Raw genomic sequence first — 25,064 nt, 5'->3', positions numbered from 1 at the left:
GCTTCCCCCCTTCCCGGAAAGGTCCCCCCATCCCCATGGCAGTGTCCCCCCCCACGCCCCATCCCGGGGCTCCTGCCCCGGCTCCGCAGCCAGCCGCTGCCCCCGTCCCTCGGCTGCTCTGTCTCTTTAATGTTGTGATCAATAAGCAGGACGCTACCAAATGTCAGTGTCTAAACAAAGGGAAAAGAGGGGGGACGGGGACAGCCCTTGTTCCCCGCAGGCCGGGCAGCCCTGCCCGTGTGGAGCCCCCCCGCCCCGTGGCCCCGCCACCATTTTGAGCTGGGCGGCGAGAGGGGGAGAAAACTCCCGGCGCTGCCTGTGCAGTGATGAAAAGCTTAAAAAATGCAAATTGCTGCATGCATGCCTGCTCCATACAATGAGGGGGGAGGCCGGCCGCTTGCCGCGCTGCTCGGCTCAGTCAGCCCCAGCCCAGCGCTGGCGCGGGGGGCTCCCCAGCTGTCGCCTCAGCCGGCCCGTGAGTAGCTGTGCCGCGCGGCCCACGCCAGCCCCCGCGGCCCATGGCGGGCGCCGGCCCTGCCTGCAACCTGGGAGCAGGTGCCCTGCCGGTGGGGGAAGGGAGGCCCGGTCGGAGGGCTCAGACCCCGGGAAACTAACTCAACTTTTGCCGGGGCTCCCCGCTGGCTGGGGAGAAGAGGGGGTGCCCCCGGCCTGCGTGGCCCCATGGGCCCGCTCCCCCGGGCAAGGCTTTGTCTTGCAGGCGCGTCGGCCGGGGGTCCCGTTCTGGGGTCCGGGGCCCGGGGCCGGGCGGGGGGCGCAGGGGCCCGGCGAGCTGGAATGTGCTGCTTTGCATGAAGACAAGTGGCACAAAGGAGTCAGGCGGGCGCTGCTGCTCCGGCTCCTTTTGTTCTCCCCGTCTGCGGGAAGAGGCCAGGGGGACCATTCTGCACTCGGGCAGGGGCGCTCGGCCAGCTTCGGGTGCTGCTGGCCTGGGGCGAGGCTGGCCGGCGGGCCCCGGGGTGGCCTCTCTCCCCGCGGCAGGGGGGGCCGGACCTTAATCCTTTTTCTTTGGGCTGCTTTCAGGCCGGGCCCAGAAGTTTGTGCAGACGGCGGGGCGGGCGGGGGAGGGGATGCCTGGGGATAAAGCCCTTTTGCAGGGCCGGCGGCCTCCCCCGCCCCTCGCTGGGACAGGTGCACGCTGGAGAGCCGAGCAAGCTGGGAAATGCAGGGCTGGCTGGCTGGGGCCCAGGGCTTGGCTGAGGCCTGGCAGTGCCCTCTCCCCTGGGCCCCCGCCCCAGGACTGGGAAGGGAGAAAGGCGCAGCCCCCCGGCGGCACGGGCCAGTGCGGGCAAAGGGAGACGCCGAGGGGGCTAACCCTGCGTCTCCAAGGGACTCCACGGGCTGGGTCCGTCTCTGCAGGTCTCTCACCGTGACCCTCCACCCTGCAGACTCTCTGGGGCAGGGCCCCATGGGAGAACTGGGGGTGGCCCCAGGCCAGAGCCGGGGCGCAGAGCCTCCGTTCTCCACGACTAGCCTCCTCCTGGCAGGGCTTTGGGCGCGGGGACTGCGCGCCGCGGTGTATCCCTGCTGGACGCTGTGCAGGGCTGGGCACCCCGTCCCGAAGGCTAGCGCCCTTTGGGGAGAGACTGAACCTCGGGGGGCTGACAGAGGGGCCTGGTCTGGCAAAGCAGGGGCAGCCATTCGGACAGCACAAGGACAAGGGATGGCCAGCGAGCCTGAAGGGGAGGGATCAGAATCCACCCAAGGAAGGCGAACCCTGGTGCCAGCGCCAGCAAGAGCAGGCTGAGCTGTGGCAAAGGCCAGCAGGGAGCTATGGAAAGAGCTCGCAGCGCCCCAGGGGCAATAGGAAATGTTAAGATACTTTCATCGCGGCTCCAGCATACCAGGAGTGATGAGCCGGTGGAACTCCCTGCCTCAGGGCGTCTCCGCTAGTCAAGCCTCACCGGCCCAGGAGGGCCCAGGGTTACAGCGGGCTTGTGCCAATAGGGAGTTTACCCCTGCTTGGCGCTTAAGACATCAAGAATGAGACCTCGGGTGTAGGGCTACGCAGGGATCTGTGCACCTGCCGCTGGGTGAGCACATCTGGGCTGGCGGGGCCGCAGCACTGCCCTGGCAATGCCTATCTTCCCGTGGGGCTCATAGCCAAGGGCAGGTCACCGGGGTGCCAGCAGGGTCAGGGACAGCATGAACCAGAGCACTGGCTAGGCACCGTCCGTGCCAGGTGGGGTTGCGTGCGCTGGAGCAGCCACACAAGGGAGAGCACTGAGTCCAGATGGGTCCTAAACAAACCCTGGCCTGGAAACAGGGGTGGCCAGAGCCTCGTACCGTCACCCGGCAGGGGTATGGGGCAGGGGGGTTGTACCGCCGCCCATCTGCCCTGGGAGTCACCCGGCATGGGTATGGGGCAGGGGGGTTGTACCACCACCCGTCTGCCCTGGGAGTCACCCCGGCAGGGGTATGGGGCAGGGGTTGTACCACCACCCGTCTGCCCTGGGAGTCACCCCGGCATGGGTATGGGGCAGGGGTTGTACCACCGCCCGTCTGCCCTGGGAGTCACCCCGGCATGGGTATGGGGCAGGGGTTGTACCACCGCCCGTCTGCCCTGGGAGTCACCCCGGCATGGGTATGGGGCAGGGGTTGTACCACCGCCCATCTGCCCTGGGAGTCACCCGGCATGGGTATGGGGCAGGGTTGTACCGCCCATCTGCCCTGGGAGTCACCCGGCATGGGTATGGGGCAGGGGGGTTGTACCGCCGCCCATCTGCCCCGGGAGTCACCCGGCATGGGTATGGGGCAGGGTTGTACCGCCCATCTGCCCTGGGAGTCACCCGGCATGGGTATGGGGCAGGGGGGTTGTACCACCGCCCATCTGCCCCGGGAGTCACCCGGCATGGGTATGGGGCAGGGGGGTTGTACCACCGCCCATCTGCCCCGGGAGTCACCCGGCATGGGTATGGGGCAGGGGGGTTGTACCACCGCCCATCTGCCCCGGGAGTCACCCGGCAAGGGTATGGGGCAGGGGGGTTGTACCACCGCCCGTCTGCCCTGGGAGTCACCCCGGCATGGGTATGGTATGGGGCAGGGGTTGTACCGCCGCCCGTCTGCCCTGGGAGTCACCCCGGCATGGGTATGGAGCAGGGGTTGTACCACCGCCCGTCTGCCCTGGGAGTCACCCCAGCATGGGTATGGGGCAGGGGGGTTGTACCACCGCCCGTCTGCCCTGGGAGTCACCCCGGCATGGGTATGGGGCAGGGGTTGTACCACCGCCCGTCTGCCCTGGGAGTCACCCCAGCATGGGTATGGGGCAGGGGGGTTGTACCACCGCCCGTCTGCCCTGGGAGTCACCCTGGCATGGGTATGGGGCAGGGGTTGTACCACCGCCCGTCTGCCCTGGGAGTCACCCCGGCATGGGTATGGGGCAGGGATTGTACCACCGCCCGTCTGCCCTGGGAGTCACCCGGCAAGGGTATGGGGCTGGGGGGTTGTACCACCGCCCGTCTGCCCTGGGAGTCACCCGGCAGGGGTATGGGGCAGGGGGGTTGTACCACCGCCCATCTGCCCTGGGAGTCACCCCGGCATGGGTATGGGGCAGGGTTGTACCGCCGCCCGACTGCCCTGGGAGTCACCCCGGCATGGGTATGGGGCAGGGTTGTACCGCCACCTGTCTGCCCTGGGAGTCACCCCGGCATGGGTATGGGGCAGGGTTGTACCGCCACCTGTCTGCCCTGGGAGTCACCCCAGGATGGGTATGGGGCAGGGTTGTACCGCCACCTGTCTGCCCTGGGAGTCACCCCGGCATGAGTATGGGGCAGGGTTGTACCGCCACCTGTCTGCCCTGGGAGTCACCCCGGCATGGGTATGGGGCAGGGTTGTACCGCCACCTGTCTGCCCTGGGAGTCACCCCGGCATGGGTATGGGGCAGGGTTGTACCGCCACCTGTCTGCCCTGGGAGTCACCCGGCATGGGTATGGGGCAGGGTTGTACCGCCACCTGTCTGCCCTGGGAGTCACCCGGCATGGGTATGGGGCAGGGTTGTACCGCCACCTGTCTGCCCTGGGAGTCACCCGGCATGGGTATGGGGCAGGGTTGTACCTCTGCTCTGGGAGTCACCCCGGCATGGGCTATGGGGCAGGGGGGTTGTACCGCCGCCCGTCTGCCCTGGGAGTCACCCCGGCATGGGTATGGGCCAGGGGTTGTACCCCCGCCCATGTGCCCTGGGAGTCACCCCGGCATGGGCTATGGGGCAGGGGTTGTACTGCCGCCCATCTGCCCTGGGAGTCACCCCGGCATGGGCTATGGGCCGGAGGGGGGGGCGTGTATCGCCACTGGTCTGCCCTTGGGGTTGCCCCCATCGCAGGCTGAGTGGGATAGGAAGGGCTAATGGCTCCCCCCATCATGAGGAATCTCACCTCCCACCTCCAAAGAAAACTGATTTTTTTTCTTCTTAACATTTAAATTTGCATCTTTTCAACAGTGTCCAAATTTCCCAGGGAAGAGTCTCCCTGTTTGTGTTTGCTCGGTGCTGCCTTCTGTGGGGTGCCAGGCAGGAGCTGGTCCGCAAGGGGAGCCAGTTTAAAACCAGCTCCCCTCAGGCTGCCTGTTGCCCTGCAGTGCTGCCTCTGTATCAGAAGCAGCAGCACCTGACTGGGGCAGGGGTCAGAGCTCCCAGACCCGGCGTGAGCCAGGACTGCGTGGGGCTGCCTTTGCGCCTGGCTCCTAATACACCTTAAATGCAGAGCCACAGTGGGGCTAGGTCCTGGACCCAGCATGCGCCAGGACTGCGTGGGGCTGCCTTTGCGCCTGGCTCCTAATACACCTTAAATGCAGAGCCACAGTGGGGCTAGGTCCTGGACCCAGCATGAGCCAGGACTGCGTGGGGCTGCCTTTGCGCCTGGCTCCTAATACACCTTAAATGCAGAGCCACAGTGGGGCTAGGTCCTGGACCCAGCATGAGCCAGGACTGCGTGGGGCTGCCTTTGCGCCTGGCTCCTAATACACCTTAAATGCAGAGCCACAGTGGGGCTAGGTCCTGGACCCGGCATGAGCCAGGACTGCGTGGGGCTGCCTTTGCACCTGGCTCCTAATACACCTTAAATGCAGAGCCACAGTGGGGCTAGGTCCTGGACCCGGCATGAGCCAGGACTGCGTGGGGCTGCCTTTGCACCTGGCTCCTAATACACCTTAAATGCAGAGCCACAGTGGGGCTAGGTCCTGGACCCGGCATGAGCCAGGACTGTGTGGGGCTGCCTTTGCGCCTGGCTCCTAATACACCTTAAATGCAGAGCCACAGTGGGGCTAGGTCCTGGACCCAGCATGAGCCAGGACTGCGTGGGGCTGCCTTTGCGCCTGGCTCCTAATACACCTTAAATGCAGAGCCACAGTGGGGCTAGGTCCTGGACCCGGCATGCGCCAGGACTGCGTGGGGCTGCCTTTGCGCCTGGCTCCTAATACACCTTAAATGCAGAGCCACAGTGGGGCTAGGTCCTGGACCCGGCATGAGCCAGGACTGCGTGGGGCTGCCTTTGCGCCTGGCTCCTAATACACCTTAAATGCAGAGCCACAGTGGGGCTAGGTCCTGGACCCGGCATGCGCCAGCCTGCTGGCCAGCCTGCTAAGAATTGTACTGGCACAGGGAGAGGGGAAATGCGTGTAGTCTATGCATTAACCCATAAGCTTGTGTTTACTGGTTAATCGACTACACCCTTACATCCTAGCCCCACTCCACCAGTGCAGCCGCCATGGGGCAAGGCAGGGAACTCGCAATGAGCTCCACAGAGTCAGGGACGCTTTCCCCTGGGAGATTTGGCCCCACAGAGTAAGAACCGCAGAAGATGAGGGTTGCAGGAAACCTCAGGAGGTTAGGTAGCCTCTGGCAGAAATGGGCTACAGCACGGCTACTCAGCTTTGGAAGCCCTGGGGGCCACAGTGATAGCACATGGCACATGGCAAGCGCCAAGCCTACGTGTGGTCGCTAGCTCCTTTCACGCTGACAGGCATGAATACAAAGCCTGAGACAAGAGTACCCTGCACGCAGGCCCCATGGCAGTCAGTTCTGCTGATATTAATGAAATGACATTGACCCGATTTCCAGCCATAGCGCAGCACTTTGAATGAGCAATGACAGCCAGGAACTGAACTATTAAACCCATCTCCACAGCAGACCAGTCTACTGACTCATCATTGTGGAGTGTGTCCCCAGGAAGCCTGTCCAAGGGATCCCACCTGCGGGCCACATAGTGAGTCTCACATAAACCCAAACTGCAAAGAAATGGGCCGCGGGCCACCTACGACCCACGGGCCACACGTTGAGGAGCCCTGGGCTAGACAGTGCTTGGTCCTGCTGGGAGGGCAGCCACTGGACTCCATGGCCTCTTGATGTCCCTTCCTGTTCCAGGGCTCTGTGATTCTGGGAGCAAGCCCGGCCCCCTGCTCCAAGCAGAACCAGTCCCAACCAAATCGTCCCAGCCAGGGCTTGGTCCAGCCGGGACTTAAACACCTCTAGGGATGGAGATTCCACCCCCCCCTCCCCCCAGGGAACCCAGCCCAGCGCTTCCCCACCCGCCTAGGGAAATCGTTTTTCCTAATCGCCAACCGGGACCTCCCCACTGCAACGTGAGCCCTTTGCTCCTCGATCTGCCCCCTGCCGCACTGAGAACAGCCTCTCTCGCACCCCCCTGCAGGTGGTTAAAGGCTGCTCTCAAATCCCCCCTCACTCTGCTCTTCTGCAGACGAAATAAACCCAAATCCCTCAGCCCCTCCTCATAGGTCATGTGCTCCAGCCCCCGAATCATTTTGGTCGCCTCCGCTGGACCCTCTCCAGTGCGTCCACGTCCTTCCTGTAGTGGGGGGCCCAGAACTGGACACAACACTCCAGATGTGGCCTCACCAGCGCCGAACAAAGGGGAATAATGACATCTCTGGATCTGCTGGCAACGCTCCTCCTAAGGCCCCCTAATATGCCATTAGCCTTCTTGGCTACAAGGGCGCCCTGGTGACTCATCTCCAGCTTCTCACCCGCTGGAATCCCCAGGTCCTTTTCTACAGAACTGCTGCTTAGCCAGTCGGTCCCCAGCCTGGAACAATGTTTCCGATTCTTCTGTCCCACGGGCAGGACTCTGCACTTGTCCTTGTTGAACCTCCTCTGATTTCTTTTGGCCCAGCCGCCCAATGAGTCTGGGTCCCTCTGGTCCCTCTCCCTGCCCTCCACATCTCTCCCTCTCCCTCTAGCTCTGTAAACTTGCTGAGGTACTGCCCATCCCTGACCCAGATCGGCCAGGCTCTCTGCAAACACGGGAGCCCTGCCGCAGGCTCTGCTCTGCTTTGTGTGGAAGGGCTAGCTCACCGGGCCAATGGCTGTACAGTCCAAGTGAAAGCAACGTGCAACCCTTGCACCAGGAGGGGACTTGGCCTTGGAGCAGCGTGAAGGGGGATTCCCTGTCACTAATCAAAGGCTGGGCCTCTCCTTCTAGCAGCTCCCCCCTCAGACCCAGACACAGCTGATGTGTGCCAGATGCAGAGATCAAGGGGGCTGCAGCACATCAGGGCCCAGCCCATGCCACGGCAGGGACTCGAGTTGGTGGGACATGCCTGGGTGCTCCCAGCAGGTGACTTATGCCCCATGCTGCAGAGAAAGGGGAGAGGTACCCCCCAGCTCCCTGCCAATCTGGCCGGGGGAAATTCCTCCCTCATCCCAAATCATCCAGTATTGCCTCCTCCGCTGTGGCTAATCCCTGATGTGCCAGAGGAAGGCAACTTCCCCGTGGCCCAAATCCCTCCTGACCGGCAGTGGGGGAGGTATTCTTCCTGACCCTGCAGGGACCGCAGCCCTGACGCATGACCCTGCAGTGTCCCCACGCAGAGCTGCGTGTCTTCTAAGCACCCTGGTCTGGGGCTCTGAGTCAGGATGCAACAGGCCCAAGGAGTCAGAGGCAGGGCTGAGACGTGTCCTTTCAGCTTGGATCCCTTCCGGCGGCGCTTGTAGCCCGGGGGCCCTGGGTGCATGTTGCAAGGCCCAGGGTCCGTCCCAGGAACAGCGGGGTCACTGGGGCAGGCAGAGCGGCAGCTTGGGGCCTGGAGCAGAGGCTGGGAGCACCTGTCCCTGCTACAATGGGGGAGGGGCAGGTCAAATCCCCCATTCTCCATGGCAGCAGGGGCATAGAACCAGGGCTCCCAGCTCCGGGAAGCGCAGGGAGACTCTGCAAGAGCTGGACAAGCCCATCGGGGGGGCCACCAGACTGGGGTGGGTTTGAGTCGCTGAACAGTGTCACAAGGTTGGGATCCAGCTCAGCCCAAGCCTGGACGTTCCAGCAACTCGAATGCAGAGCTGGTCACCTGCCCCAGGCCACGGCTGCACCAGCCTCGTCCCGCAGTGGGGTCTCTGGCTCTGCAGCTGAGCAGGACACCCAGGGCTGGGCTGGGCTGCCCCGTTTGGGCTGGGACGGGGGAGATGGGGGGAGGCTCTGGCTGGATGAAGCTGATTTAGCAGGGAAGGTGAGAATACCACACAATGCTGCTTGGGGCCACAGGTAAGAATCCCCGTGTGATGCTGGTGTCAAGGTGGCGGGGTGGGAATCCCCGTGTGACACTGGTGTCGCGGCAAGGGGTGGGAATCCCCGTGTGACGCTGGTGTCGCGGCAGAGGGTGGGAATCCCCGTGTGACGCTGGTGTCGCGGCAGAGGGTGGGAATCCCCGTGTGACGCTGGTGTCGCGGCAGAGGGTGGGAATCCCCGTGTGACGCTGGTGTCGCGGCAGAGGGTGGGAATCCCCGTGTGATGCTGGTGTCAAGGTGGCGGGGTGGGAATCACCGTGTGACAGCACAGGGTGGGAATCCCCGTGTGACACTGGCGTCGCGGCAGAGGTTGGGAATCCCCGTGTGACACTGGTGTCGCGGCAGAGGGTGGGAATCCCCGTGTGACACTGGTGTCGCGGCAGAGGGTGGGAATCCCCGTGTGACACTGGTGTCGCGGCAGAGGGTGGGAATCCCCGTGTGACACTGGCGTCGCGGCAGAGGGTGGGAATCCCCGTGTGACGCTGGCGTCGCGGCAGAGGGTGGGAATCCCCGTGTGACGCCGGCGTCGCGGCAGAGGGTGGGAATCCCCGTGTGACGCTGGCGTCGCGGCAGAGGGTGGGAATCCCCATGTGACACTGGTGTCGCGGCAGAGGGTGGGAATCCCCGTGTGACACTGGCATCGTGGCAGAGGGTGGGAATCCCCGTGTGACACTGGTGTCGCGGCAGAGGGTGGGAATCCCCGTGTGACGCTGGTGTCGCGGCAGAGGGTGGGAATCCCCGTGTGACACTGGTGTCGCGGCAGAGGGTGAGAATCCCCATGTGATGCTGGTGTCGCGGCAGAGGGTGGGAATCCCCATGTGATGCTGGTGTCGCGGCAGAGGGTGGGAATCCCCATGTGATGCTGGTGTCACGGCAGAGGGTGGGAATCCCCGTGTGACACTGGTGTCGCGGCAGAGGGTGGGAATCCCCATGTGATGCTGGTGTCGCGGCAGAGGGTGGGAATCCCTGTGTGACACTGGTGTTGCGGCAGAGGGTGGGAATCCCCGTGTGACACTGAGGTCGTGGCAGAGAGTGGGAATCTCCATGTGACACTGGCATGATGGCAGGGGGTGGGAATCCCCATGTGACACTGGTGTCGTGGCAGAGGTTGGGAATCCCCGTGTGACACTGGTGTCGTGGCAAAGGGTGGGAATCCCCGTGTGACGCTGGTGTCGTGGCAAAGGGTGGGAATCCCCGTGTGACACTGGTGTCGCGGCAGAGGGTGGGAATCCCCGTGTGACGCTGGTGTCGCGGCAGAGGGTGGGAATCCCCGTGTGACACTGGTGTCGCGGCAGAGGGTGGGAATCCCCGTGTGACGCTGGTGTCGCGGCAGAGGGTGGGAATCCCCGTGTGATACTGGTGTCGTGGCAAAGGGTGGGAATCCCCGTGTGACACTGGTGTCGCGGCAGAGGGTGGGAATCCCCGTGTGACACTGGTGTCGTGGCAAAGGGTGGGAATCCCCATGTGATGCTGGTGTCGCGGCAGAGGGTGGGAATCCCCATGTGATGCTGGTGTCACGGCAGAGGGTGGGAATCCCCGTGTGACGCTGGTGTCGCGGCAGAGGGTGGGAATCCCCATGTGATGCTGGTGTCACGGCAGAGGGTGGGAATCCCCATGTGACGCTGGTGTCGCGGCAGAGGGTGGGAATCCCCGTGTGACACCGGTGTCGCGGCAGAGGGTGGGAATCCCCGTGTGACACCGGTGTCGCGGCAGAGGGTGGGAATCCCCGTGTGACACTGGTGTCGCGGCAGAGGGTGGGAATCCCCGTGTGACACTGGTGTCGCGGCAGAGGGTGGGAATCCCCGTGTGACACTGGTGTCGTGGCAGAGGGTGGGAATCCCCGTGTGACACTGGTGTCGCGGCAGAGGGTGGGAATCCCCGTGTGACGCTGGTGTCGTGGCAGAGGGTGGGAATCCCCATATCATGCTGGTGTCGCGGCAGAGGGTGGGAATCCCCGTGTGACACTGGTGTCGCGGCAGAGGGTGGGAATCCCCGTGTGATGCTGGTGTCGCGGCAGAGGGTGGGAATCCCCATGTCATGCTGGTGTCGCGGCAGAGGGTGGGAATCCCCGTGTGACGCTGGTGTCGCGGCAGAGGGTGGGAATCCCCGTGTGACACTGGTGTCGCGGCAGAGGGTGGGAATCCCCGTGTGACACTGGTGTCGCGGCAGAGGGTGGGAATCCCCGTGTCACACTGGTGTCGCGGCAGAGGGTGGGAATCCCCGTGTGACACTGGTGTCGCGGCAGAGGGTGGGAATCCCCGTGTGACACTGGTGTCGCGGCAGAGGGTGGGAATCCCCGTGTGACACTGGTGTCGCGGCAGAGGGCGGGAATCCCCGTGTGACACTGGTGTCGCGGCAGAGGGTGGGAATCCCCGTGTGACACTGGTGTCGCGGCAGAGGGTGGGAATCCCCGTGTGACACTGGTGTCGCGGCAGAGGGCCAGCACGCATTCCCTGTGGTCTCTTGGAGTCCTCCCCAGCTGGTGCCCTGCCAGCGCCCGCTGGGCCATTTGTCACAGCTGCGGTGAGGCCACGTGGCAGTGCAGGCCCTCACACCGCAGCTGACCACGCTCAGACTGAAAACCAGCTGGCTGTTTCCCCCTTGGGAGGCTGTTCCCGAGCTGCGAACTCTGCCGCTTGGAACCTTGGCCTCATTGCCGGGCCACGCGCGTCGGCCGGGAGAGCCTGATGTAGGAACAAGCCACCTGCCTGCTCTCCCCCGGAGCTCCCCGGCTCTAACATTGCTGCCCTGCGTGGGGCTCTCTTGGCCGATCCGCCCCTGCAGGCGCCGTGCTCTCTCCTCAGAGCTGGTCTGAGCCGCCTGGTCACTCCCTTTGGCCTGCAACCACTTCCCCTCCTTGCTTGGGAACCTGGTTTCTGCAGCTCTTGGAGCAAATTCAGCCGCCTTCACATCTGGCTCCCTGATTTCCTAGACCAGGCCACTTGCCCCAGAGCTCCTCCCCCGCACTGCAGATCTACATTTGCTTCTCCCTAGGGTGGCATGAAGCAAGATTGCCCTGCAGCCGGCTCTCCTGGGAGTCCTGGCTGGCACCAGAGCCACAGTCACGGCACCTCTCTGATGAGAAATATCTCAGCTCGCACCTCCAGGGACCCCTGGGCCCTAGTGTGATGTGACAGTGGGGCTGGGGGCACAGCTGAGGGTCAGATCAGGGTAGACTGCTGAGAACCAGGGTCACTTGCAGCCCAGGACGGGTCCTTCGCTCTAAGGCACCAAACCAGCCGCACCCAGCACTCCAGCTGCCATGCTGGACAGAAAGACGTTCCACACACACCCCAGTGCTCCCTGTGCCCCCCAGCCCCCCTTACACAGGGGAGAGGTTATAACCCATCCCCCACCTCCCCTCAGACACCCCAGTGCTCCCTGTGCCCCCCAGCCCCCCTTACACAGGGGAGAGGTTGTAACCCATCCCCCACCTCCCCTCAGACACCCCAGTGCTCCCTGTGCACCCCCCCCCAGCCCCCCTTACACAGGGGAGAGGTTATAACCCATCCCCCACCCCCCTCACACACCCCAGTGCTCCCTGCGCCCCCAGCCCCCCCTTACACAGGGGAGAGCTTATAACCCATCCCCCACCCCCCTCAGACACCCCAGTGCTCCCTGTGCCCCCCCTCACACAGGGGAGAGGTTATAACCCATCCCCCACCTCCCCTCACACACCCCAGTGCTCCCTGTGCCCCCCAGCCCCCCTCACACAGGGGAGAGGTTATAACCCATCCCCCACCTCCCCTCACACCCCAGTGCTCCCTGTGCCCCCCAACCCCCCCTTACACAGGGGAGAGGTTATAACCCATCCCCCACCTCCCCTCACACCCCCCAGTGCTCCCTGTGCCCCCCAGCCCCCCTCACACAGGGGAGAGGTTATAACCCATCCCCCACCTCCCCTCACACACCCCAGTGCTCCCTGTGCCCCCCAGCCCCCCTCACACAGGGGAGAAGTTATAACCCATCCCCCACCTCCCCTCACACCCCAGTGCTCCCTGTGCCCCCCAGCTCCCCTCACACAGGGGAGAGGTTATAACCCATCCCCCCACCTCCCCTCACACACCCCAGTGCTCCCTGTGCCCCCCAGCTCCCTCACACAGGGGAGAGGTTATAACCCATCCCCCACCTCCCCTCACACACCCCAGTGCTCCCTGTGCCCCCCCAGCCCCCCCTTACACAGGGGAGAGGTTATAACCCATCCCCCCCACCTCCCCTCACACACCCCAGTGCTCCCTGTTCCCCCCCCTGCCCCCCCTTACACAGGGGAGAGGTTATAACCCATCCCCCACCTCCCCTCAGACACCCCAGTGCTCCCTGTGCCCCCCCAGTCCCTCCTTCCACAGGGGAGAGGTTATAACCCATCCCCCCCTCCCCTCAGACACCCCAGTGCTCCCTGTGCCCCCCAGCCCCCTTACACAGGGGAGAGGTTATAACCCATCCCCCACCTCCCCTCAGACACCCCAGTGCTCCCTGTGCCCCCCCAGCCCCTCCTTACACAGGGGAGAGGTTATAACCCATCCCCCACCTCCCCTCAGACACCCCAGTGCTCCCTGTGCCCCCCCAGCCCCTCCTTACACAGGGGAGAGGTTATAACCCATCCCCCACCTCCCCTCGGACACCCCAGTGCTCCCTGTGCCCCCCCAGACCCTCCTTACACAGGGGAGAGGTTATAACCCATCCCCCACCTCCCCTCAGACACCCCAGTGCTCCCTGTGCCCCCCAGCCCCCCTTACACAGGGGAGAGGTTATAACCCATCCCCCACCTCCCCTCACACACCCCAGTGCTCCCTGTGCCCCCCAGCCCCACCTTGCACAGGGGAGAGGTTATAACCCATCCCCCACCTCCCCTCACACACCCCAGTGCTCCCTGTGCCCCCCAGACCCCTCACACAGGGGAGAGGTTATAACCCATCCCCCACCTCCCCTCAGACACCCCAGTGCTCCCTGTGCCCCCCAGCCTCCCTTACACAGGGGAGAGGTTATAACCCATCCCCCACCTCCCCTCAGACACCCCAGTGCTCCCTGTGCCCCCCAGCCCCCCTTACACAGGGGAGAGGTGATAACCCATCCCCCACCTCCCCTCACACCCCAGTGCTCCCTGTGCCCCCCAGCCCCCCTTACACAGGGGAGAGGTGATAACCCATCCCCCACCTCCCCTCACACCCCAGTGCTCCCTGTGCCCCCCCCAGTCCCTCCTTCCACAGGGGAGAGGTTATAACCCATCCCCCCTCCCCTCAGACACCCCAGTGCTCCCTGTGCCCCCCAGCCCCCCCTTACACAGGGGAGAGGTTATAACCCATCCCCCACCCCCCTCAGACACCCCAGTGCTCCCTGTGCCCCCCAGCCCCCCTTACACAGGGGAGAGGTTATAACCCATCCCCCACCCCCCTCACACACCCCAGTGCTCCCTGCGCCCCCCAGCTCCCCCTTACACAGGGGAGAGCTTATAACCCATCCCCCACCCCCCTCAGACACCCCAGTGCTCCCTGTGCCCCCCAGCCCCCCTTACACAGGGGAGAGCTTATAACCCATCCCCCACCCCCCTCAGACACCCCAGTGCTCCCTGTGCCCCCCAGCCCCCTTACACAGGGGAGAGGTTATAACCCATCCCCCACCTCCCCTCAGACACCCCAGTGCTCCCTGTGCCCCCCCAGCCCCTCCTTACACAGGGGAGAGGTTATAACCCATCCCCCACCTCCCCTCAGACACCCCAGTGCTCCCTGTGCCCCCCCAGACCCTCCTTACACAGGGGAGAGGTTATAACCCATCCCCCACCTCCCCTCAGACACCCCAGTGCTCCCTGTGCCCCCCAGCCCCCCTCACACAGGGGAGAGGTTATAACCCATCCCCCACCCCCCTCAGACACCCCAGTGCTCCCTGTGCCCCCTAGCCCCCCTTACACAGGGGAGAGGTTATAAACCATCCCCCACCTCCCCTCAGACACCCCAGTGCTCCCTGTGCCCCCCAGCCCCCCTTACACAGGGGAGAGGTTCTAACCCATCCCCCACCTCCCCTCAGACACCCCAGTGCTCCCTGTGCCCCCCAGCCTCCCTCACACAGGGGAGAGGTTATAACCCATCCCCCACCTCCCCTCAGACACCCCAGTGCTCCCTGTGCCCCCCAGCCCCCCCCCCCACACAGGTGAGAGGTTATAACCCATCCCCCACCTCCCCTCAGACACCCCAGTGCTCCCTGTGCCCCCCAGCCCCTCCCACACAGGTGAGAGGTTATAACCCATACCCCACCTCCCCTCAGCTACCCCAGTGCTCCCTGTGCCCCCCAGCCCCCCTCACACAGGTGAGAGGTTATAACCCATCTCACTAACTCCGAACAGGTTCTGCCAGTCCCAAAGCACCAGTCCCAGTCCCAGATCAATTTATACCTCAGATCTCCCCCGAAGGAGCTTGCTGGGCCCGTCCCGTAGCATCTAAAGGGATATGAGTAAAAAGAAAGAAAAGGCCGAGCATGGGACTGTTGGGGAAGCATATCACACACCTCAGTCGCCATGCTCCTGGTGCAGGCTCTTAGCAAAGACGTTAGGATCTGCTAGTTGAACAGTCTCTGGAGCCGTCCTTAGTCAGGACGGGCAGCGTGGCCTTCTGGGCCCCCGTCCAGAGCGACGCTGCTTCTGAACTGAGGAGCAGGAGGGAATACGACACCAGAGGAACCCTCCGGAGCCTTTCCCAGCCTTGCCCATGTGGGGGGAAGCCCTTGTTCTCCTGTGGGAAGCTGCCTCCCAAAGTGGAGTATGTCACCCCAGCACCAGCAGAGAGCCATGGGGCTCCCAGCAGAAATCCTAGGAGCTTATTGGCAACACTGAAGCCGTTGTCCACGCAGCGCTGCTATTCGAATAGGTGGGCGACGCCTGCCGCTGTCTCCCAGACACAAACATTTGAACTACCCGCAGAGAGCCAATATTCACAGCAGCATGTCCAAAAATCGTAGCGGCGCGTGAGTAGTACGAACATCAGCCTGCAGCAGACACCACCCTGGGCACCAGCAGTGGGTGCAGCAATGCTCTGCACGTGCCCATCACAATCGGCCCCCAGGGCACAGGACTTGGCTCTCCTCCCCGGTCCGGCTCTGGCAGCCCTGCGCTCGGGGGGTGGGGAGGGGTCCCGTGCATTGCGGCGTTGGGTGAAATCCCTGAGCGAGGAATTCGGAGCTCTCTGCGTTTGTCTCTTGCAGCCCACGCCACGGGCTGCTGGCTTTGAAGATGCCGCCGGCCCCACGCCCTCGCTTGCCCCTGGCATGGCACTGAAAAAGCAGGACTGAAGCATGTGATCGCCGCACCATGGAGGTGAGTCTCCTCCGTCCTGGGATGGGGACGGGAAACTGAGCAGAGGGCCGGTGGCCAGGACACAGCTGTAACCCTCCCCTTGAGCCTGTAATCAGAGCCATGCTTCCTACCTCGGAAGCCACAGGGGTCCTGGTCCGTGGGCAGCTCTCCTCCCCCCGCCCCAGTGCCGGGCTCAGGCTCTCTGCAGGCTCAGGCGGCATTGCTGTGACACTCACACGAGGGCCCCCCCCCAGCGCCGGGCTCTGCACACTCAGGCGGTGTCACTGTGACACTCGCACGAGGGCCCCCCCCAGCGCCGGGCTCTGCACACTCAGGCGGCGTCACTGTGACACTCACACGAGGGCCCCCCCCGCGCTGGGCTCTGCACACTCAGGCGGCGTCGCTGTGACACTCGCACGAGGGCCCCCCCCAGCGCCGGGCTCTGCACACTCAGGCGGTGTCGCTGTGACACTCGCACAAGGGCCCCCCCCCGCGCTGGGCTCTGCACACTCAGGCGGTGTCGCTGTGACACTCATACGAGGGCCCCCCCCCAGCGCCGGGCTCTGCACACTCAGGCAGTGTCGCTGTGACACTCACACGAGGGCCCCCCCCAGCGCCGGGCTCTGCACACTCAGGCAGTGTCGCTGTGACACTCACACGAGGGCCCCCCCCCGCGCTGGGCTCTGCACACTCAGGCGGTGTCGCTGTCACACTCGCACGAGGGGCCCCCCCAGTGCCGGGCTCTGCACACTCAGGCGGTGTCGCTGTGACACTCGCACGAGGGCCCCCCCCAGCGCCGGGCTTTGCACACTCAGGCGGTGTCGCTGTGACACTCGCACGAGGGCCCCCCCCAGCGCCGGGCTCAGGCTTTCTGCAGGCTCAGGCGGCATCGCTGTGACACTCACACGAGGGCCCCCCCCCGCGCTGGGCTGTGCACACTCAGGCAGTGTCACTGTGACACTCACACGAGGGCAGCGCCCCCACCCCCTCGGCCTCTGGAGCTGGTCTCAGGCTCTCTGCAGACTCAGGCGTTGGCTGCATCCATCAGTCTCGGGCCCAGAATCACAGCGGTCCCAGGTGTGTGACGTCTCTTCCTGGCCCCTCTCCACCCCCTTGGCTGTCGGGAGGGGGCTGTGATTCCTCGCCCGTCTTCCACCCCCTTGGCTGTCGGGAGGGGGCCTGTGATTCCTCGCCCGTCTTCCACCCCGTTCCCTCTCGTCCCTGCAGGCGGCGGGGTCCCGGTCGCCGTCCCCGCACAAGCCTGCGGACTCCAGCCCGGCCAGCTGCGCAGCCCTGCCCTCGCCCCCGCAGGAGCCCCCGCCCTCTCCGCTGCCCGAGGAGCTGTCCCCCGGCGAGGGCGACAGCCCGTCCTGCAACGGGCAGCTGGCCCTGCCACGCTACTTCCGGGGCCCGGGGCCCGCCGGGGGCCACAAGGCCCGGCCCTACCCCTGTGCCGTCTGCGGCAAGCGCTTCCGCTTCAGCAGCATCCTGGCGCTGCACACGCGCATCCACGCCGGCGAGACCCCCTTCACCTGCCCCTACTGCGGGCACCGGGCCGCCCAGCGCGGCTCCCACCGCCCCGAGGCCTGCGCCCGCCTCTGCCAGCAGAGCCGCCTGCTGCTGGAGCTGGAGGCCCGGGCGCTGCTGCGCCGTGGGCCGCCCCCCGCCAGCGAGGGCGAGGAAGAGGAGGAGGAAGAGGAGGAGGAAGAGCCGCCCCCACGGCCCAGCCCCCCGCCCGCCCCGCCGCCCGCCCCCCCGCCGCCGCCCCCCAGCTTCCGCTGCCCCTTCTGCAAGGGGAAATTCCGGACGGCGGGCGAGCGGGAGCGGCACCTGCGCATCCTGCACCAGCCCTACAAGTGCGGGCAGTGCCCCTTCGCCGCGGCGCAGGAGGGGGAGCTGCAGCGGCACAGCCGGGAGGCCCACGCCCCGCCCGCCCCGCCGGCGCCCCCGGCCGAGTTCCGCTGCCAGGTGTGCGGCCAGGCCTTCACCCAGTCCTGGTTCCTCAAGGGCCACATGCGCAAGCACAAGGACTCCTTCGACCACAAGTGCCAGGTGTGCGGGCGCGGCTTCAAGGAGCCCTGGTTCCTCAAGAACCACATGAAGGTGCATCTCAGCAAGCTGGGGCTGCCGGGCGAGCGGGCTGCCGGCGGGGGCCCCCCGGCGCCGCGCCCGGGCTACGAGGGGCTGTACCCCGCCTTCCTGCCGCCCCCCGCCAAGGCCGAGCCGGGCGCCGGCCTGGCCTACCTGGGCGAGGCCAGCTGTGCCGAGCGGCTGCAGGCCACGGCCCGGGCGGTGGAGAGCGGCCAGGAGGCGGCGGCCCGGCTGTGGGGCGAGCGCCGGCGGCCGGAGGAAGAGCACCGCTGCCCCGACTGCGCCCGGGCCTTCGCCACCCACCAGCAGATGGCCCTGCACAGCCGCACCCACCGGCTGCAGGACGGCGACTGGGCCAGGGGCCGGGCCCTGGGGGCGCTGGCCTCGCTGCACGCGGCCGCCGGACACGGGCTGCCCACCGACGGCGGGGGCAGCGCCAACGCGGGCCCTGGCTGGGGCGTGGCCCTGGCCAGCCCGGGGACGCAGGGTAAGTGTGCCCCTCCCCTCACAGAACCCCAGCTCCCCCCCTCACTGCACCCCCTCCCACGCCTCCCCCGGCACCATGGCCCTGGCCAGCCCGGGGACGCAGGGTAAGTGTGCCCCTCCCCTCACACACCCCAGCTCTCCCCCTCCCACCCCCTCCCCCGGCACCATGGCCCTGGCCAGCCCGGGGACGCAGGGTAAGTGTGCCCCTCCCCTCACAGAACCCCAGCTCCCCCCCTCACTGCACCCCCTCCCACACCTCCCCCGGCACCATGGCCCTGGCCAGCCCGGGGACGCAGGGTAAGTGTGCCCCTCCCCTCACAGAACCCCAGCTCCCCCCCTCACTGCACCCCCCCCACACCTCCCCCGGCACCATGGCCCTGGCCAGCCCGGGGACGCAGGGCAAGTGTGCCCCTCCCCTCACAGAACCCCAGCTCCCCCCCTCACTGCACCCCCTCCACACCTCCTCCGGCACCATGGCCCTGCCCGGGGACGCAGGGTAAGTGTGCCCCTCCCCTCACAGAACCCCAGCTCCCCCCCTCACTGCACCCCCTCCCACACCTCCCCCGGCACCATGGCCCAGCCCGGGGACGCAGGGTAAGTGTGCCCCTCCCCTCACAGAACCCCAGCTCCCCCCCTCACTGCACCCCCTCCCACGCCTCCCCCGGCACCATGGCCCTGCCCAGGGACGCAGGGTAAGTGTGCCCCTCCCCTCACAGAACCCCAGCTCCCCCCCTCACTGCACCCCCTCCCACACCTCCCCCGGCACCATGGCCCAGCCCGGGGACGCAGGGTAAGTGTGCCCCTCCCCTCACAGAACCCCAGCTCCCCCCCACTCCCTGCACCCCCCCCACACCTCCCCCGGCACCATGGCCCAGCCCGGGGACACAGGGTAAGTGTGCCCCTCCCCTCACAGAACCCCAGCTCCCCCCCACTCCCTGCACCCCCTCCCACACCTCCCCCGGCACCATGGCCCAGCCCGGGGACGCAGGGTAAGTGGTCCCCTCCCCTCACAGAACCCCAGCTCCCCCCCACTCCCTGCACCCCCCTCCCACACCTCCCCCGGCACCATGGCCCTGGCCAGCCCGGGGACGCAGGGTAAGTGTGCCCCTCCCCTCACAGAACCCCAGCTCCCCCCCTCACTGCACCCCCTCCCACACCTCCCCCGGCACCATGGCCCAGCCCGGGGACGCAGGGTAAGTGTGCCCCTCCCCTCACAGAACCCCAGCTCCCCCCCACTCCCTGCACCCCCCACACCTCTCCCGGCACCATGGCCCAGCCCGGGGACACAGGGTAAGTGTGCCCCTCCCCTCACAGAACCCCAGCTCCCCCCCACTCCCTGCACCCCCTCCCACACCTCCCCCGGCACCATGGCCCAGCCCGGGGACGCAGGGTAAGTGTGCCCCTCCCCTCACAGAACCCCAGCTCCCCCCCACTCCCTGCACCCCCCTCCCACACCTCCTCCGGCACCATGGCCCTGCCCAGCCCGGGGACGCAGGGTAAGTGTGCCCCTCCCCTCACAGAACCCCAGCTCCCCCCCACTCCCTGCACCCCCCCCACATCTCCCCCGGCACCATGGCCCTGCCCAGGGACGCAGGGTAAGTGTGCCCCTCCCCTCACAAAACCCCAGCTCCCCCCCACTCCCTGCACCCCCTCCCACACCTCCCCCGGCACCATGGCCCTGGCCAGCCCGGGGACGCAGGGTAAGTGTGCCCCTCCCCTCACAAAACCCCCACAATGCCCTCTCTGCCCCCCTTATGCCACCTGCATCCCCCTGCAGCACAGCACTGCCCAGCCGTGGGGTACAGGGTAGGTACAGACCCCCATTCCCCCCACCTGCTCTCCGCATTCCTCAGCTCCCCAGGCCCACACTCTCTGCCCCATTCCAAGCCCCATCTCCTGGCCTCACGTTGTCCCTCCCATCTGTGCAGAGGAGAAGGGGCTGCGTGGGGGAGCCCTGCGTCCGGACGGGGGCCGCGGCGCGTCAGGCAAGGACTGTCCGTACTGCGGGAAAACCTTCCGCTCCTCCCACCACCTCAAGGTGCATCTGCGCGTCCACACAGGTGAGCTGGGCGCGGGCAGGGCCTGCAGGACAGAGCCCTCCCTGGCCCGTGCTGTGTCCCTCCCCAGGCCAAGCAGCCTGGAATGGGCTTGGGGTGGGGCAGCTGCGGGGCTGTGGGGCCCAGTGCAGAGGAGGTGCCCCGGGTGGGTGGGCTGCGTTGTGCTCCGTGCAAAGGGCTGGCCCGGATGGGCCCACCTTGCCTGGGACTTGGCGTGAGCTTTGGTCCAGATCTGTGTGCGGCCCGAGACGGTCGCTTCCCAGCATTCTGTGCTCCCCGCCTGAGTTCGTAGGGGCACAGCCGGAGAGGGGGTGGGGGGTGGAAGATGTTTGGGGGGAGTAACACCCTCCCAGAGAGCGAGCTTGGCGTGTCTGGGTTTGGCTGTCAGCACGTCCGTGTCTGTGGAGGAGTCCGTCTGTCCCGCTCACCCAGCTCTCAGGAGGGGTGGAATGTGGTGTGGGCAGACCAGAGTGAACCCCAAGGGAAACCAGCAGACCTGGTGTCTTACTAGTAGAGATTGGATTGGGTGGATGTGTGTGCGTGTGTGCGTGTGCATGCATAGTGTGTGCGTGTGCCTGCAGTATGTGTGTAGTGTGCATACATGTAATGTGTGTGCATGTAGTGTAGTGTGCATGTGTATATGTATAGTGTGCATATAGTATGTGTGCATGTAATGTGTGCATCATTCGTGTGTGTAGTGCACATGTATGCATAGTATGTGTGTGTGCATGCGTGGTGAATGTGAGCATGTATTGTGTGTACATGTAGCATATGTACCTGAAGCATGCAAGCACAGCATGCATATGTGTGGATGTGTAGTGTTCATGCGTGTAGCATGCGAGCATAGTGTGCGTACATGCATGAGTAGTGTGCATATGTGTATTGCGTGCATGTAGCATGCAACCATAGTGTGCGTATGTGCGTGAGAAGTGTGTGCTTGTGAGCATAGTGTGCATACATACGTTAGTGTGCATGCTTGTAATATGTGTGTGAGTAGGGTGCATGCCTGTAGCGTGCAAGCATAGTGTGTGTGTAATATGAGAATTTGAGAACGGCCACTCTGGGTCAGACCAACGGTCCATCCAGCCCAGTATCCTGTGGGAGGGAACACAACAGGTAATTCTCACGTGAGCCCTCCTCTGTCACCTACCTCTGGAAAACACAAGCCAGGGACCCCATTCCTACCCATCCTGGCTAACAGCCATTGATGAACCCAGCCTCCATGGATCTATCTAGCTCTTTTCTGGACCCTGTTAAAGTTCTCGCCTTCACCACATCCTCTGGCAAGGAGTTCCACAGGTTGACTGTGCTCTGAGTGAATAAAAACTTCCTTTTGTTTGTTTTAAACCTGCTGCCTATTAACTTCATTTGGTGGCCCCTAGTTCTTATATTGTGGGAATAAGTCAATAACTTTTCCATATTCACCTTTTCCACCCCACTCATGATTGTATAGACCTCTATCATATCCCCCTTAGTCGTCTCTTTTCTAAGCTGAAAAGTCCAAGTCTTTTTAATCTCTCTTCATATTGGACCCTTTCCAAATCCCTAATCATTTTGTTGCCCTTTTCTTTTTCCAGTCCTAATATATCTTTTTTGAGGCGAGGCAACCATATCTGTAGCAGTATTCAAGATGTGGGTGTACCATGGGTCTATACAGAGGCAATGAGATATTTTCTGTCTCATTCTCTATCCCTTTTTTAATGATTCCTAACATTTTATTTGCTTTTCTGACGGCCGCTGCGCACTGCGTGGATGTTTTCAGAGAACTGGCCACAATGACTCCAAGATCTCTCTCGAGTAGTTGTAGCCAAATGAGTCCCCATCTTATTGTATGTACAGTTGGGATTATTTTTTCCAATGGGCATTACTTTACATTTAGCAACATTAAATTTCATTTGCCATTTTGTTGCCTAGTCACTTAGTTTGGTGAGATCTTTTTGAAGCTCTTCGTAGTCTGCTTTGGTCTTAACTCTCTTGAGCAGTTTGGGATCATCTGCAAATTTTGCCACCTCCCTGTTTACCCCTTTCTCTAGATCATTTATGAATAAGTTGAAAAGGATTGGTCCCAGGACTGACCCTTGGGGTACACCACTAGTTACCTCTCTCCACTCGGAAAACTGACCATTTATTCCTGCCCTTTGTTTCCTGTCTTTTAACCAGTTCTCAATCCATGAACGGACCTTCGCTCTTATCCCATGACAACTTACTTTCCTTAAGAGCCTTTGGTGAGGAACCTTGTCAAAGGCTTTCTGGAAATCTAAGTACACTATATCTACTGGATCCCCCTTGTCCTCATGTCTGTTGCATACATGTGTGTGAATAATATGCATGTAGCATGCAAGCATGGTGTGCATATGTGCGTGTGAGCAGTGCACATACCTGTAGCGTGCAAGCATAGTGTGCATACGTGCGTGAGTAGTGTGCATGCCTGTAGCGTGCAAGCATAGTGTGCATATGTGTGAGTAGTGCGCATACCTGTAGCGTGCAAGTATAGTATGTATACGTGCGTGAGTAGTGTGCATGCCTGTAGCGTTCAAGCATAGTGTGGCGTATGTGCGTGAGCAGTGCGCTTACCTGTAGCGTGCAAGCATAGTATGCATACGTGCGTGAATAGTGCGCATGCCTGTAGCGTGCAAGCATCGTGTGCGTACGTTCGAGTAGTGCACATGCCTGTAGTGTGCAAGCATCGTGTGCGTACGTTCGAGTAGTGCACATGCCTGTAGTGTGCAAGCATCGTGTGCGTACGTTCGAGTAGTGCACATGCCTGTAGTGTGCAAGCATCGTGTGCGTACGTGCGTGAGTAGTGCGCATGCCTGTAGCGTGCAAGCATCGTGTGGCGTATGTGCGTGAGCAGTGCGCATACCTGTAGCGTGCAAGCATAGTATGCATACGTGCGTGAGTAGTACACATGCCTGTAGCGTGCAAGCATCGTGTGCGTACGTGCGTGCGAGTGTTGTGGTTAATGAACTAGCCTGGCACAAAGCAGTGCTAGTGCAGACCTGTCCTGTCGCTGTGTCTGTCTGCGTCTGCCTGGGCTCCCCAGGGGACTCTGACTGTTGGCCCCCTCTCCTCCGGCAGGCGAGCGCCCGTACAAGTGCCCACACTGCGACTACGCCGGCACCCAGTCTGGCTCGCTCAAGTACCACCTGCAGCGTCACCACCGGGAGCAGAAGCCCAGTGTGGGCACGGGCACAGCTGGGCCCTTGGAGCCGCGAGGCCACAGCAGCCCCAGTGCCCCCACCAAGCCGCCCGCCTTCCCACCGGAGCTGCTGCTGCCAGGAGCCGAGAAGTACCACGGGGCCTTCCTGCCACAGGCCTGGGGCCCAGCCAGACAGGAGCCTCCGCCCCGGCCTTCCCGCCGCAAGCCGGCCTGCGCTGGCCGAGCCCTGCGCCCCGGCCGAGCCGACTTCGAGCCGCTGGACCTGTCGCTGCGGCCGGCACTAGAGGGGGGGCCGCCCGGGGAGCCCACCCTGCACCGCTGCCTCTTCTGCCCCTTTGCCACATCCGCCCCACAGCTCATGGCCCTGCACCTGCAGGTCCACCACAGCCGCAAGGCCCGGGGACGCCGCCCCGCCACGGCCCTCTCCGCACGGCCCCACACTCGCCTGGGGCAGGATGGGGATCAGCCCCCGCAGGATAAGGGGCCTGGAGCTGGAGAGCAGCCCCCTGTCACCGTGGCCCACACGTCCCACCAGCCCCCCGGAGCCCCAATGGACACGGAGTCAAGGGAGAGGCAAGGGGAGCAGGAGTTGGTGTTGGCTTGAGGCTTGAAGCAGCCAGCTGGGGCCCTGCTCTCCCAATGGAGCCTGGAGACCCCAGTGTCTGGGAGGGGCAGGGATATGACCCCCTCCATCCTCCCACGACCGGGAAGCCGGGCACAGGGGCCTGTAGTGTAGACATGAAACACTAACACTGGGCGGGAGATCTCGCTAGAAGGTAGAGTCATAGGGACAGCGAGCCAGTGGGGCAGGGAAGTCACGGGGAGGGGGGAGAGCTGGGGGGACAGAGAGCCACAGCTGGGGGTATGCCCAGCAAGGGGCAGAGCCACGGGGGTGGAGAGCCCCTGCTGCCCTGTGCTCTCCCCAGCCCCACTGGCTGGCGGGGGGCTCTGGCTGGCGGGAGGCGGGGGCAGGCAGGGGCTCTGCCCCGGGGTTGGGAGGTAGTTTCCTAGTGTCCGTAGACATCTCCATTGTCGGTTCCAGTGTCGTTGTGCTAATGGAGGCCCCGGCAGAGGCCATGGTCTGTGCAGCTCTGGGCCACAGAGAGCTGCCCATGAACAGGGCGGCACAGGGGCGGCTGTGTCCCACCCTGGCCTTGTCTCCATGGGGACTCATGCTGCAGCGCGGTCTCCATGGCGGTTGTGGCTGGAGCCTCCTCCTGTGGTACTTGGAGTTGGGCCTCGTATCCGTGGTAAGGGTTGCCGTGGCCTCAGCCCTGTGGTGATGGTTGCCATGGCAATGGTTGCCATGGCCGTAGCCCTGTGGCGATGGTTGCCGTGGCAGCTGGACGATCCGTAGAGTTCTCTATTTTTTTTATTCTTTTCTTGTAGAAAATTTGAAACTGGAAATAAAAAGACAACTGAACAAATGGAATTGCTCCCCCACTCCGGGAGGCTGGCGTG

At 64.1% G+C, this 25,064-nt stretch overlaps 1 protein-coding gene across 1 annotated transcript; it reads left to right on the top strand.

The window, feature by feature from the left end:
- Window positions 1-285: 285 nt before the first annotated feature.
- ZNF219 (zinc finger protein 219) lies at window positions 286-25,050 on the top strand. Its single transcript, XM_075918173.2, has 5 exons — window positions 286-475; window positions 15,719-15,830; window positions 17,037-18,387; window positions 20,315-20,446; window positions 23,522-25,050. The coding sequence occupies exons 2-5, from the start codon at window positions 15,825-15,827 to the stop codon at window positions 24,205-24,207; spliced, it is 2,175 nt and encodes a 724-aa protein (XP_075774288.2). The 5' UTR covers window positions 286-475; window positions 15,719-15,824; the 3' UTR covers window positions 24,208-25,050.
- Window positions 25,051-25,064: the final 14 nt, after the last annotated feature.

Source organism: Pelodiscus sinensis, chromosome 30, assembly GCF_052426305.1.
Source record: "Pelodiscus sinensis isolate ZL-2025 chromosome 30, ASM5242630v1, whole genome shotgun sequence".
NCBI lineage: Eukaryota > Metazoa > Chordata > Testudines > Trionychidae > Pelodiscus > Pelodiscus sinensis.
Note: the sequence above shows the minus strand (reverse complement) of the source record. Positions and strands in the feature narration are given on the sequence as shown.